The sequence below is a fragment of the Gymnoscopelus microlampas genome (assembly GCF_963454915.1).
Source record: "Gymnoscopelus microlampas genome assembly, chromosome: 9".
Lineage (NCBI taxonomy): Eukaryota > Metazoa > Chordata > Actinopteri > Myctophiformes > Myctophidae > Gymnoscopelus > Gymnoscopelus microlampas.
The window spans coordinates 48,757,495-48,772,682 of record NC_139946.1 but is presented as its reverse complement, the minus strand read 5'-3'; the positions used below and the strand labels follow the sequence as shown (position 1 = coordinate 48,772,682).

At 43.1% G+C, this 15,188-nt stretch overlaps 1 protein-coding gene and 1 pseudogene across 2 annotated transcripts; both read left to right on the top strand.

The window, feature by feature from the left end:
* Positions 1-4,101: 4,101 nt before the first annotated feature.
* Positions 4,102-5,736, top strand: LOC311051611 (apelin receptor B-like; the record flags this gene model as incomplete). The annotated part of the gene is made up of 2 exons (XM_084066191.1): positions 4,102-4,520; positions 5,082-5,736. The coding sequence occupies 2 exons, from the start codon at positions 4,102-4,104 to the stop codon at positions 5,734-5,736; spliced, it is 1,074 nt and encodes a 357-aa protein (XP_083922317.1).
* Positions 5,737-12,855: 7,119 nt separating this feature from the next.
* On the top strand, positions 12,856-14,380 carry LOC311051609 (excitatory amino acid transporter 1-like; annotated as a pseudogene). Its single transcript has one exon. The product of its transcript is annotated as an excitatory amino acid transporter 1-like (transcript).
* Positions 14,381-15,188: the final 808 nt, after the last annotated feature.

Here is a 15,188-nt window from a genome sequence, read left to right as displayed (position 1 = left end):
ACAAATATTTCTGATGGATATAATCCCAGGAGAAGTTGTCAGCACTCTGAAGTGTGTTACATCTGAGTGGTCTGGTCTTTATATACCCTTGATACACTGCATGCCCTCCCACTCCTAGGGCATGCCCTAGTTCCATCCTAGGACATGCCCAAGCCCTCTGCCTCCTAGGACCTACCCTTGCTCATTGTTCCTCAATGGGGGGGGGGGGGGGGTCACTTTGGACACTAGCTGTCTGTGGGCAGGGCCTAGCGACAAGTTCATGTGCCAGCCCCCGTTAACATAGACGAGGAGGAGTGCCCTGTGGGTATGATGATGTTGCATCTGCATGTTATCAATAGTTTTTCTTCCCAAAACGCAATATAACAAAACAATTTTTTAAAAAAAATAGTGACTGAGTAGTGACTAAAGTCGAGGGGTAGGTGGGGCTAGGGAAAGTGTATTGTACAAATATTAGCAGGAATTTTGGTACCAATTGAGACCTTCTTTTTTACCGCTGGTGTGTGATCACATACTATAGTTTCGCTGTGGGCATGCAGGTGCCACTCCCTCAGAACCCCTGGCGAGAACTCACAAAACTCCACATGCTTCTTCAGGATGGGCCAGTGCCTTTGGGCCCCAATCCCAAGGACCTTGGAGTGGAAGAGGTAGTGGAGCCTGGCCTTCAACGGATACAATTCCTTGAAGTCCACTACCGCCCGTCAATATAATAGGAGTATGTCACCCTTCTGGGGTCATCGTGGGTAGTGGGGTGCACGGCCACATGTACATCCTCTGCCCGCAAAAATGCCCTCTGCATTCTTAAAGGAGGTGTAGGCATCTATGAGAGACTTTGTGTTCTCAACAACTACATGGGAAAATGCCATTTCCCCAACAAAAAAAGAGATTTGAATGTTCCCCAAAAAATAACTGTGTTTACAAGGGCAACAAAAATGTACCATGACTTTGCCTGTAATTTGGGGTTCCCCCCCCCAAAAAAAAACAATCTCATTTCATGTGCTTGAGTGCATTAAACTCACAACAAGGATAGTGCTCCAAGCCTATGTTATGAATCACAATACCATCACTGAAGCATACTGCACATAATGACACAATATTCAGGATATCACAAACAATGATGCAGCAAAAAGATTAAGCAGTTTCCATGGTGAAATGATTATTACACTATTATTAAACAACCTATGGACCAGCATGTGTGGACATGTTACAGGTTGTTCTACCCATGAGCTGGGCTGTTTTACAAGTGTTTAGTCCATGCAGGCTCCTTCTCACACCTCGTTGAATAGACTGCAACATTTACATTTCAATAGTTGTTGTTTCATGGCTGCCACTGTACATGCTAAACATGCAGGCTACAGACAACTAAATACAAAGCCCTGGTGAACTTCTCAGCAAATATAGCAGGACTACAATTTTAATATAACTTTGCAGTTATAATGAATACATTAATTTGCAGGGAGCAAAACAGAGAACATTATTATGACTGTAACCCTAACCCCTAACTGACAGTTGAAAAATACATTGTGTTATAACCTCCCCCCCCACACACACACACACACACACACACACACACACACACACGGATGTGTAACTCTGAGGGTGTTCAAATGGAACCAAATGGACCTGTGAGGGTGTAATTTGGTTCCATTTGCACACTTTTAATTGCAAGTCATCCTTGAAATTGAAATTTGAGAACAACTGTGCTATCACTAAATGGAACAGAGCCTTAATTAGTATAAGTGGTAAGACCTGTGAAGGAAGTAAGGAAGAGGCCCAATTTCTTTCCAATATGGCTGCTGTGCATAGAGCCTGTTGCAGTAATCCAAGCAGAGTGATAATGATGACTTGATCAAGGTCTTGGGCAGAGAGAGATGGCTTGATTTGTATACACTGCTTTGTTGCATGTTTGCATCAATTAAAACAGGTTCCATATTTTGTCTCATATTTTGAAGCTGCAACGATTTACTGAATACAAATGTTCTTTTGACAAATCTGTTATTGTTAACGCAAAATAACTAACACAACTGAGGTGGTTGTAATTGGTCTAACCTGCTTTTCTATTGAAACATACTGTATATCCTGTGGTCGGGTGGGACCACTACTGGTTGACAAAGTCAAAGTCAAAGCACACTTTATCCCCCGCCCAGTAGTTATGTTGATACTTGCACAGGTGAGCCGCGTGGAGGACATACACTAAAGGTTACGGAATGCACCTTCAACCCTTTAAGACCGGAAACGTATCTGTGCGTGTCATTTTAAGATTTATTTGTCTATTCAAAAATACCAGATATACAAGCTCATAGCGCGGCACTGAGTGCTGAATTTCTTTTTTGAAAATTGAAAAAACTTTGAATATATATATAGTTTTTTAAAGCAAACATTTTTTACTCAAATCTTGGCTTCTGGGGGGGTCCCTGGAACAATATATTTTGAGATGGAGGTCCACGGCCAAATAAATGCTATTTTGGGTGGTCCTTGACATGAAAAAAGTTTGAGAACCACTGATATTATAGCAACATACGTTTTTTCAAAAAACTGTTAGGATTTAGAAGACATTTGTAGAATCCCCCAGAAGCAATAAGATTTGAGTTACAAAAGTTCGCTTTAAAAAAAATAATATATTCTACGATTTGCACACATTTTCACAATAAAAACAAAATAGCAGATCTACAAGCAACAGTGTGCACTCGGTGCCGCGCTATGAGCTTGTATATCTGCTATTTTTGAATAGCCAAAGGAATCTAAAAATTACACACAGATGCGTTCCCGGTCTTACTGGGTTAAAGGCAGGGAAGGATAAGTTATATTATTGGGTTAAAAGAAAAAGTGTTTTGTTAAAACGTTAAAGCTCTAAATCCTGCCCAACCCTGACCCCCCTCTCCTTCCCTTTTTTATGGAAATAACAAAAACGATGGAACTTGCACAGAAACAAATTTCACACACTGTTTTACATCTGTAAACCTGTGATGTGACAATAAAGTTGATTCTGATTCTGATTCCTGATAGTAATCGTTGAGTGTTTGTTCAGAAACATTGGTCTCCCTGTCTCTCCATTGGTCTAAACAGAAAATACATTTTCTGGTGGGTTGACAATTTCAGCCAGTTTTCACCCATTTGTCATCTTCAATTTGATGGTGTTCCAATTCTAATATTGTCTGCTCACTTCTTTGTGTCATCCCTTCCCATTTCACTTGTTTATATTGTATTCTGAATGTATTAGTTATTTCTCCTGGTTGGATAAAATCGGCGTCCCGACCTGAAAATGTATTTATTGTTTACTAAAGAGATAGACAGGGATCACTCCTGTTACTGAACAAACACTCAATAGCATATCAAAATACAGAGCTATTTAACACTTATTTTAAGAAAACAAAATCACTTACTGCACCTTTAATCAGACTTTATATCTTGGTTTGTGCCTACCTTGCCAATAAAGCTTTGTCTCCTCTTCTTTCAGAATGGCCCTCGCAAGTCACGATACTGGCAACAGAGCACATGCAAACCACACACCGTCAATACAGTGGCAGTGATAACTGAAAGCTGGTCAGTTAACAGAGACAGTCACAGCAGATATGACCAAAGTAAACAAGATGGAAGTCTATATCGGAAAGAAATCCATACAAAATTGAGTAAATAATCCAAAACATTTTGAACATGTTCAAATGTTCAAACACTTTAACAAAAAAAACATGCTACGGCTAGGGCATGTCCAAGGAGAATGGACTAGGGAATGTCCTATAAGGAAGGGCTAGGGCATGTCCTAGGTAGGAGAATGGATTAGGCTAGGGCATGTCCTAGCCGGGAGGGTTTGGGCATGTCCTAGGAGAATGGAATAGGTCGGGCATGTCCTAGGGGGAGGGGCTAGGGCATGTCCTAGGAGTAGGAGGGCATACAGTGCATCAAGGGTATATAAAGACCAGACCACTCAGATGTAACAAACACACTTCAGAGTGCTGACAACTTCTCCTGGGATTACTTCCATCAGATATATTTGTCTTTCTTCACATTGGATATTGTGAAGTTAATTTGAACCTATACAAAGACTAAATACTTCCTAACAGATTTCAAATACAAGAACGGATCATCACAGAGGAACAAATGGAGATGGAGATGCAAAATGAAAGTGTTTATGATTACTATGACTATGAGGAGAACCAGACGTCCAGCATGTGTGACTATTCAGAGTGGGGACCTTCATACTCTGTTATCCCAGTGCTCTACATGCTCATCTTCATCCTGGGCCTGTCTGGAAACGGAGTGGTCATCTTCACCGTATGGAGAGCACAGGGCAAACGGCGCACTGCTGACGTCTACATCAGCAACCTGGCTGTAGCTGACCTGACCTTTGTGCTCACTCTGCCTCTGTGGGCAGTGTACACTGCCATGGGCTACCACTGGCCCTTTGGAGTGGCTCTGTGCAAGATCAGCAGCTACATGGTCCATCTGAACATGTACGCCAGCGTTTACTGCCTCACCTGTATGAGCTACGACCGCTACCTGGCCATCGTACACTCCTCCTCAAGGTGATTAGAGTTTTCACTTCTTCACTAGTTTTGACTTTGACTTTAATTTTGTGTTGACTTGTTTGTTTTCAATTTCAGTTTAGTTCTGATTAGTTTTCAAAAGTGGGTTTTCTAGTTTATTGTCTCCACCAGGCCGAAAGGCATGGCGAGAGAGTATGTTTTAGCCCCTGTCCGTCCGTCCGTGTGTGTGTCATTTTGTGTTGACTTTTTTGTTTTACATTTCAGTTTAGTTTTGATTAGTTAATTAGTAGTAAAGGCTTAATTTGTGTCGAAAAAAGTAAATCAATGAGAAAACAGTGCGAGAATAGCCACTCTATAAGCTCACAATGTGTTGCGATGTGACAAGTGAGCTTGTAGATCAGCTGTTTTCACTGTTTTTGAAGAAAAAAACACACATGTTCTCTATGTCTAGTTAGTTTAGTAAAAAACAATACAGTTTCAGTTAGTTATCTATTTTAAATAAAGCCTTGTTTTTATTTTTTGTTAATCTTTTTAATGATTGTTTTTGTTATTTCATTAGTTTTAATTAACTATAACATCCCTGCTCTCCTCCATGTCCAGCTCACAGCTTCGTACCCGGGGCTACATGAGGGCTTCCCTGACAGTAATGTGGCTTCTGTCTGCTCTACTGGCTGCCCCCACTCTGATCTTCCGCACCACCAAACATGACGAGACAAGCAACCGGACCTCCTGCGTCATGGACTTCAGCCTGGTGGTGACTGATAAGCACCAAGAGAGCCTGTTGGTGGCCGGTCTCAGCCTCTGCTCCTCGGTCCTGGGGTTTCTTCTACCTTTCCTGGCCATGATGGTGTGCTACTGGTTCATCGGATGCACCGTCACCCGCCACTTCCACGGCCTGCGCAAGGAAGACCGGCGTAAGCGGAGACTGTTGAAGACCATCACCACACTGGTGGTGGTGTTCGCTGCCTGTTGGACTCCCTTCCATGTGCTGAAGAGTGCTGACGCTCTGTCCTACCTGAACCTGGCTCCTGACTCATGTGCCTTCCTACGTTTCCTCCTCCTGGCTCACCCCTACGCCACCTGCCTGGCCTACGTTAACAGCTGCCTCAACCCCTTCCTGTATGCCTTCTTTGACCCGCGCTTTCGCTCCCAGTGCCTGGGCCTGCTCCACCTGAAGAAGGCTTTGCATGCCAGCCCTGCCATCCTGCTGTCCTTCAAAAAGACACAGGCTCTGTCTCTAGCCACTAAGCTGTGATTTCACCACACGTATGTCATGGAACGGGTGACTTATGACACTAAATGGTATCATCAGCTGAGCATGATGACATTGCCTTAGGTCAGTTGTCAGGTGTCATCTTTTCCTTTCTTTTTTTCTCCACAAACCTCAGTTAGGCCTACCCTGATATCCTCTAGCGATTGCAAAGAGTATTAGTCATGCTTTTGCCACACGACTGCTGCCATTTTCAATTGTAAGCACTTTCTGATTATTGTTGTAAGGAGCGACAAACCTGATGTGTAAATATGTGAATACACATTGTGAATAGGAATTATATAGTTATGATTTATAATAAAAAGTTTGATTAACCAAAACAACTACACTGGTCCGTCTATTACTTGTTATAGATTTTAGAAGGTATAGAGAAGGTACTGATGGTGCTTTGTTTAAAATAAGTGCTAAATAGCTCAACATTCTCATAGTAATTATTGCTATAGAGCAGGGACTTAGCTATCCCACAAACTAAACCACAAACTAAACCCAGTCTCAGGGGTGACCTTTGCTGTCACAGCCTCTAGACTCTGACGGCGGTTTCAGACTATGGTTTCAGGTGCGCACTCCAGACCGCTCCGTTTCCGAGTGCGCTTGGCTGGCCCGCATTCACACTGGCCAAGGCTCTAACGCGCCCGAGAACACTTGCATATATACCCCCGATCCTATAGGTGGCGGCATGCACATAGTGCTTCGCCAGTGGACACAGACGTCATCAACTATGCGACAATGTTTGTGCTGGTCGCGCATAAATATAGGGTTGCCGCTGGGGCAGTGTTGTGTTCTAGTTTTTTTCGGAAGGTATACGCTACGATACGATGCGCGTGGTCGTGGGTATACGCTCTGGCGTTTTCAATGGATGAAACAGTTTTTGAAGGTATACGGTAGCGACGAAAAAAAATCTCAAGGTATACGCCGTACACAGCATCTGACGGTAGAACACACCACTGCGCTGGGGAGAGAGTCAGGAGCGCACTGAGCGCACAGAAGTCAAGGCACAGACTGCTGTGTTGTTGGCGCGCGTGTTGTTGACAGACGGATGCACGCTTATGAGAAACAACACAAATAAAACCTGGTGAAACACAACGCGCAAGATGAGGATACAGGAAACATTCAGTCTAAATGTCCAGTTTGCTAACCTTCACAACAACTACTACTTTTGTATTTGAAACCTTACATTTCTCTAAATATTATAAACTTTCACGACAGCTTAAGTACAAAAATATATCATTTATGAAAAGGCAACTAGCCTATACAGTGAAGTCGGACTGAATGACTGAAACCTTGTATTGTGAATTGTACTTCCATGTATTGTTTCTCATGTCTTACTAAATAAAGTAACATCTTTTCTTTTTTTACTCTCTTTGTGTGGGGATTATCTGGCACATGTATGTATCTGTTATGAAAGAGAAATTGCATCATGAGTGAAACGGCTATAGTCCATGGGAAACCATAAACCTACGTAGGCCTACAAATGAGTTACCATATTTACTTACAAATTTCAAATTACAAAGCCGTATAAGCTATATATTTCTGGGATGCATAGTAGTTGAAACTCCACAAGATATCCACAAGATATACTATTATATATATATATATATTGTTGCTGTCATTATATGGCCATGACACGGCCTCTCTTTCTATCTCGCGCTCTCATTCTATTTCTGTATGTAATGTTTTATATAAATAAATAAATAAGTTTTATATATAAATATTGCGGGTTTTAGCGCATCATCCCGCGGGTTCATTTGGTCATTTAATAATAAAATTAACCCGCGGGATGATACTAAATCTTTCATCATCCCGCGGGTTCATTTTATAATTTAATGATGAAATTAACCCGCGGGATCCGGCCATGGTTGAACCCCTGTGGATTGATCTGAAGCTGAAGCTGATTTAGCCCTATTAAGACATTCTTAATGTCACATTCTGTGGCTTACAGCTAATTAACAAACAGTAGCACCTGTGATTTGTTTAGGTGGCATTGTGCGGACACTACAGCTACAGGCTTCCTATTTAACGTCACACCCATCAAGATTAGCATCAACAGCAAACACAAACACAAACAAAATATTTCAATTTCAAACTACAAACCGATGAAGGCGAATACTTTAATGGTGTCTGCTGTACATCCCAACACCATCAAACATTCAAACAGGCCGAAGACAACCAACGTCCAGTGAAATTAACCAACATCACCAAGAAATTCAACAATTTTAAGTTCAACTATATCAACTTATTCAGAGATTTTAATTGGTCTTTTATTAATGCTATTTCATATGCTTAGGGCCTATACTGCCCTACAAAGTCAAAGTGCAGTATAACTACGTTTTTGGACACAATGACTTAAGTGTTTGTATCCCAAAGGTCAAATTACCCTTCGTGATTTTAAAGAGGTGGTGCCATGGTTTTGCACTTTTTCTGTTTTTCATGAGTCTATGAGGTTGATAGAACTTCATTAAGCCCCCTGGTGGTGTTTTTATGGTGTTTTATGTCTTCTCTGACTATTTTGAGTTTCTACCTGGAGGCTGAAACCTTTAGGATCAAACGTGCCAATAGAAAAACAGCCCTTTAGTGACATAGTAACAATATACCCTCCCCCTCATTATCATAACACAACAGGTGTGGGCATGAGGAGGAGGAGGGACTAGGACAGGTGGGTGGTATGAATATATAAGGTGATCCACTAATCAGAGATTTTGCCATCCATTTGATAAATAAGAGTATGTCGAAAGGGTCAGACCAAGGCAAACATGTTCGGGATGGTTTGGATAGCACCTGCCCTTTTGCCTCAAGGCAATTTAGGTAATGTAAATTATAATCATAAATAATAATGATAGTAAAATTATAATTATTTGTCAAATGTTTGTCTTGATAAGGGCCATGGGTGTTGGGCAGGCCATACAAAAGAAAAGAAAAAGAAAGGCAAAAGGGCAGGTGCTCAAGCGCCAAAAGCTGGATACCATGGAGATCACTCACACAGGTATCTATACTTAATTTCTCAGCATCACCCGATTGTATATTGATTTTTGAATTATTATTTTACAGCTTACAACTTTTACTCCTTAAAGTGTCAGGTCTAAGCCACTAAAAACCCTCTAAACCTGAGTTGTTTCTGCACTTGGACTTTTTTTTCCTGTTAACACCAGGTTGTGTGGCACCTTATGCATAATCTTATTGGGCTATGTATTTTTTTTAAACTTATAAAATACTGAAAATAGCAGATCTACATCAACACGTGAGCTTGTAGAATTTAAAAGGTTTTCAAAATAATAAAAAAATACCTAATAAGATTAGGCATAAGATGCCTCTCAAGAAGGGGCCCCTAGTCTCTTGGTCAAAAATAGCCCATCTACAAGCTCACCATGTGTGGCCACGCTTTGTGAGCTTGTAGATCGGCTATTTTTGGCTAATGTTTCCCTAACATTTTGGTTATTTCTATAGAGACTGTACCAATGCTGGACAGTGAGGACGAGGAAGAAGACCAAGATGAGAGCAAGAACATATTGGGTAATAACATTGCAGCAACATTGTCAGTATTCACGGACAACATGGTCAGTTTATAGCCGGATAATAGGTAGGCTTGTAACGGTTCTTTAACCAAAACAGTTTATGCTATTCCGGTAAAGAACCGTATTTTTGTTGTGCGACAGTCATACCACAAAGTACGACATATGAATAGCGGGGTAATGTCTGCATTCCGACATCTCAATACTCCGACTAGTGGCTTCTGCGTGCGGTTAGGGTTAGGGTTAGGTATAGGGTTAGCTAACGTCGGAAAGGCAACATGTCGGAAAGGCGACATGTAACCATGAATAGCACAGAATGGAGGTTTAGTCCGAAACAATGGAATGAGTGTGACGTCGGAAGCGGCGAGAGTTAACAATCCCATTGTATAGGTAGATAAACACTGTGCATACGGTTAGATTTTAACTTATCCTTATTATCCATGTTTATTAGACAGGTGTCTCTTATTTGGATTTTGGTGTTTGGCAAAGCTAGTGTCTGGTGACTGGAGACACACTCCTTGTGGAGTGTAACTAACAGTGCTTATTAAGTAAAAGTTTGTGGTACTTTTACTTCTACTCCATTAGGCCTACATCTCAAAAGTCAAATATTAATGCTTTTTACTCCACTACAATGATTAGAACACTTTAGTTACTAGTTACTTTGTAGATTTGGATTATTATTACAAAGCATACATTAACCACTTGAGCCCTATTTAAACTTTGGCTAGTTGAAAATAGCAGATCAGCAAGCTCACAACTTGTCGTGATGCGACGCGTTGTGAGCTTGTAGATCTGCTATTTTCGCGCGCGCGTGCACACACACACACACACACACACACACACACACACACACACACACACACACACACACACACACACACACACACACACACACACACACACACACACACACACACACACACACACACACACACACACACACACAGCACTTTCCATTCACTAAATAGTTGGAGAGACAGGATTACTGAGCAAACACTACACAACAATGACCACAATACAGAGCTTCAACCTTTTCACTCAATCTGTTTGAACCAAAAATAGCATCACCCACACTACCCCACAAACTGAAAATCCTTTGTCAAGTCATCTCCCATAGGCATGTCCGTCTGGGACATGAGACAAACAGTGTCACATTTTGGGATATTTCGCACCCCATGAACATTACACAATTTACAATTACAAGTTACATATACAGTAAGCAAGGTAAACACAGCCTCTGTAATCTAGGATCATAGGTAAACCGAGAACCTACAGCATCATTGAACATTGAAACGTGAAAGTACCATGATCTAACAAACTCATGTTCTGGGAAATTTCGCACCCGTTAACTCATTGACTGCCCGGAGTAAATAAATACAAAAATCTTGCCAGCGTTTTTGAGTGTTTTTACTAACCTTTCAAGAGCCACAGAATATTTTGCTCCAGGACGATCAACACACGAGTGTCGTAAAAGACGGAGGAGTGTCTTTGCTTCCATCGGGGGGAAAAAGCGTGTCATCGCGACCCTCCGCTCTTTAGTTAGTGGCTGTTGAATATAGCTTGTTCTCGCCAAAAACAGAAAAAATATTGTATTTTTCTAAATACTTTAATATGTTGGACGGGGCTGGGTTTGTTATTTGTTCGTTATTTCCGGGTGTACACTTCTTTGTGAGTTCTAGGATGGTTGGCAAAGAGCGCCCTCTAGCGTAAACACTGAAAACACCAGCATACGTCAATGGTGGTGTGTGCATTTGGATTGACATGCGTCAAAATACGCAGTCAATGAGTTAACATTAAAATGCGCGCCACATTTAATATAAACTAGAAAAAGTGCTCCTCGGAACACAGGTCTCCGCCAGGTCAGGCACGTTATTGTTGGCCAGCAATGTTTTAAATTCGCCAATCAGGATGGAATATGAAAAATGGGACGGGACCTTCTTGATCACTTGACTATAGAGATGATATGTATCGATTTGCATGGTGTTTGGGCAACATTTCTAGAATATAAAAATAAAGTTTAGCAAAACTCGTCCTCCTGGTGGCGCTATAATAGGGCAATGCTAAAAGGGGGGCATTTGTTACTCAACAAAGTGCGAATGTGCGTGCAAAGTTTCACCGCAATCGGACGCTGCATTCATGATTTGCGGAATTTTATTCAAAACAGGCCACTCCTGTACATTTTAGATGTCAATCTTAGCCAATCAGGATGGAATATGAAAAATCAAACACATAAAAGAAAGACCCGTTTTGTTTAGAGATACTGTGTACCTATTTGCGGGATTTTTGGACAAAATCTATAGGAGTACTGTAATTTCTTTTTTGTTGCACGTGTGTGTGTGTGTGTGTGTGTGTGTGTGTGTGTGTGTGTGTGTGTGTGTGTGTGTGTGTGTGTGTGTGTGTGTGTGTGTGTGTGTGTGTGTGTGTGTGTGCGTGCGTGCGTGCGTGCGTGCGTGCGTGCGTGTTTCCGTCCATCCGTCCGTCTGTGAGTAGCTAAATCTCCAGCACTGTTTTGGCTTGATCGCAGCGAAAGCGACAAATCAGAATCTCTGCTTCAATTTTTTCACATGGGCCTGTTATGGAGGCCCACCTTTTGCTAAACACATTTGTTGACAGTTCTCCTACATATTTTGTCACGCAAATCAGTACACAGTATCTCTATAGTCATTAAACAAAATGTGTCTTTCAGATTTTTCATATTCCATCCTGATTAGCTAAGAATGGCTTCCAAAGTTTGCAGGGGTGGCCTGTTTTGAACAAAATACCTTAAATCGTGAACACAGTGTGCAATTTCCGTGCAATTTTGCACGCACATTCGCACCGAGGAAGAAATGCCATTTGAAGTTTTTCAAATCAGCCTCATGGTCTTCTTGTACACGGTACAACAGGCCGATTTGTGTTTTTACCTATAACTGCACCGATCTGTGTAAAACTTTGTATGTGTACTCCCTAGAGGCCAAGGAAAAACATTTGTACCAGTAAGAGTCCAAATTAACACTGAAGATCTTAAGTGGAGATCGGGGTCCCATATTAGATTGAAAAAATAGACAGATCAAATGTTGTTCTGAGAATCACCGCTGTAATGTAAACTGTGATTAACTTGTTGAACCACTCGTGTTTCTCACGACACCTCCCTCCTTGACCAGGTGCTTTGGCAAGCTCCCCCAACCAGTGCTGGTCTTTACCTGAACAAGGACGTAGCTAAAACCCGTCATGACATGGAGCTCCATATCTGGGCGTGACTGACTTGTGACCTCATCATGGCTTGAGTAAACCCTGCCAAACAGCATAAAAGCAGTGCGTTCCCAGTTCCACATTGAGATTGATGTAGGAACTTCAGGAATCATATAGAATCATCAGATATAGACGCTTGACCTTCAAGACGCTCAGAGACGACCTTCAAGACGTTCGAAGACGCGTTCGAAAGGCGCTTCTTTTGATAACTATACTCAGTACCGTTGCTGTAGTCACCAAAGCCATCACCCGATCACAAGAGCAAACATCACTGGTTGTTAAGCTCTGATCGAACACCACTACTGCAGCACAGGGCCCTGAGCCCAGTCAATCAATAATCAATTATTTTTCTCCCAAAAGGGCAATAATGGAACGAAGAGCCAACAGTATGAAGGAGAGGATCCGCTCCATCACTGCGGAGAATGTGAAAGACTTCCTAATGAGGAACCTCTTTGTTCTGTTCACCATCGCTGCGGTTATAGTGGGAGTGATCCTGGGCTTTGCTCTGCGCCCACATAACCTCACGATATCGCAGATCAAGTACTTCTCCTATCCTGGAGAGATGCTGATGAGGATGTTGCAGATGGTGATGATACCACTGGTAGTCTCCAGTCTGGTCACAGGCATCGCCTCTCTAGACAACAAATCATCGGGCAAGATGGGAATGCGTGCAGTGGCTTATTACATGGTGACCACCCTCCTCGCCGTCTTCCTGGGCATCGTCTTGGTTGTGGTCATCAGGCCAGGAAAGGTCCTCAGCGACAGCCCTGAGGTTTCTGGTGGGACCATAGAACCGGTACAGGCTGCCGATGCCATGTTGGACCTCATCAGGAACATGATCCCCCCTAACCTGGTGGAGGCTTGCTTCAAGCAGTACAAAACCGTGTACAAGAAGATCATAACCACCACGAATGTGACTGTGGACAACGTTACTGTAGTGGAGACAGTGGAGGAGCTAGTGCCCGTAGCAGGTTCCTCTCCTGGCGTGAACGTTCTGGGCCTAGTGGTATTCTCCCTATGCCTTGGACTGGTCATCAGCAAAATGAAGGAGCAGGGAAAAGTGCTCATGGAATTCTTCAACGGCCTCAACGAAGCCATCATGAGACTAGTTGCCGTCATCATCTGGTATGCACCCGTGGGCATCCTGTTCCTAATTGCGGGGAAGATCATGGAGATGAATGACCTTACAGAGGTGGGAAGTCAGCTTGGGATGTACACTCTGACTGTCATCGTGGGCCTTCTCATCCACGGCCTGCTTGTCCTGCCACTGCTGTTTTTCCTGGTGACTAAGAGGAACCCATACATCTTCATTGGAGGATTGCTTCAGGCACTCCTCACCGCTCTGGGCACCTCCTCCAGTTCTGCCACCCTGCCAATCACCTTCCGTTGTCTGGAAGAAAACAACCACGTGGATAAGCGAGTGACGCGCTTTGTCCTCCCTGTGGGTGCCACCGTCAACATGGATGGTACTGCCCTCTATGAGGCTGTGGCAGCCATTTTTATCGCTCAGGTCTATAACATGGACCTCAACTTTGGCCAGGTTATCACCATCAGTCTCACGGCAACCCTTGCCAGCATTGGAGCAGCAGGCATCCCTCAGGCTGGGCTGATTACCATGGTGATCGTATTGGCATCGGTGGGACTGCCCATGGAGGGCATAACACTGATCCTCATGGTGGATTGGTTCCTAGACCGCGTGCGCACCACCATCAATGTGCTGGGTGATTCTCTTGGCACGGGCATTGTGGAGCATCTGTCCCGTGCAGAACTACAAAACGAAGATCCTGAACTGGGCAACCCTGTCATTGAGGAGAATGGGGAAAGGTTGCTACCAACTCATCTGTCAAGAAAATGACTCGCACAAACGCTGCAACAGTGAGACCATCGTGTGAGACCTAGTCTGGGAGGCATTGCTTCGGAGCTTGGACAGCAGGGGCGCGGCCACTGCGTTGTGATTCAAATCAATAGCCAATGAAGAAAAGGGGGCGGGATCCACATGCAGTGGGTGTTGCATCTAAATAGGATCGACGGGAAGCAATTTCCCCTTGAGAAATTGCGGCCGCCATTGTTGTGTACTGCTGTTTGCCTCTCGTCTGACTTTTTAGACGAGTTGCACAGCTCTCAGACCGGTAAGAGGCATGTCCGCTCAGATTCTGAGCGTAAATTACATCCCGCCCACAAATACAGGGGCTCTGGCCCAGAGGTTCCTCGCCACTCCCGTTTGTATGTGAGAGCTGGCGAAAACTTCTGGGAACTCAGATTATGTGAGACCTAAAGGCCCTTTGCTTCCCGATTAGCAAGATGAATATTGCATTGGTTTGGTTGGTGAAGCAGAGCTGCTGATAGCAGTGTATGAATATGGCTCATAACCATTTAAACTATGTATTACTTGCTGTACACATCTACCTAACTGTGTCTGAACAACTAATCTCAGACACCACTGGATTGATGAAACTATGCATACCCATATCCAGTAGGCCAAGGAAGAACCTCCACCCGTTTTTCAATGGTGGCACTACAACAGTTCTCTTCATGTTTTGGCCTGTAACTTTTGAGCAGCAGGTCATACAATCGTCCACCCAGAGTCCCTTGATCATGACACAACTTCCCATATTGGCCACACTCATTTCTGCCTGACTAGGTTTGCTTCTCTTTCTTTTTTTGGTCAAAACATGCCTTTTTACTTCTACAGATTTTATT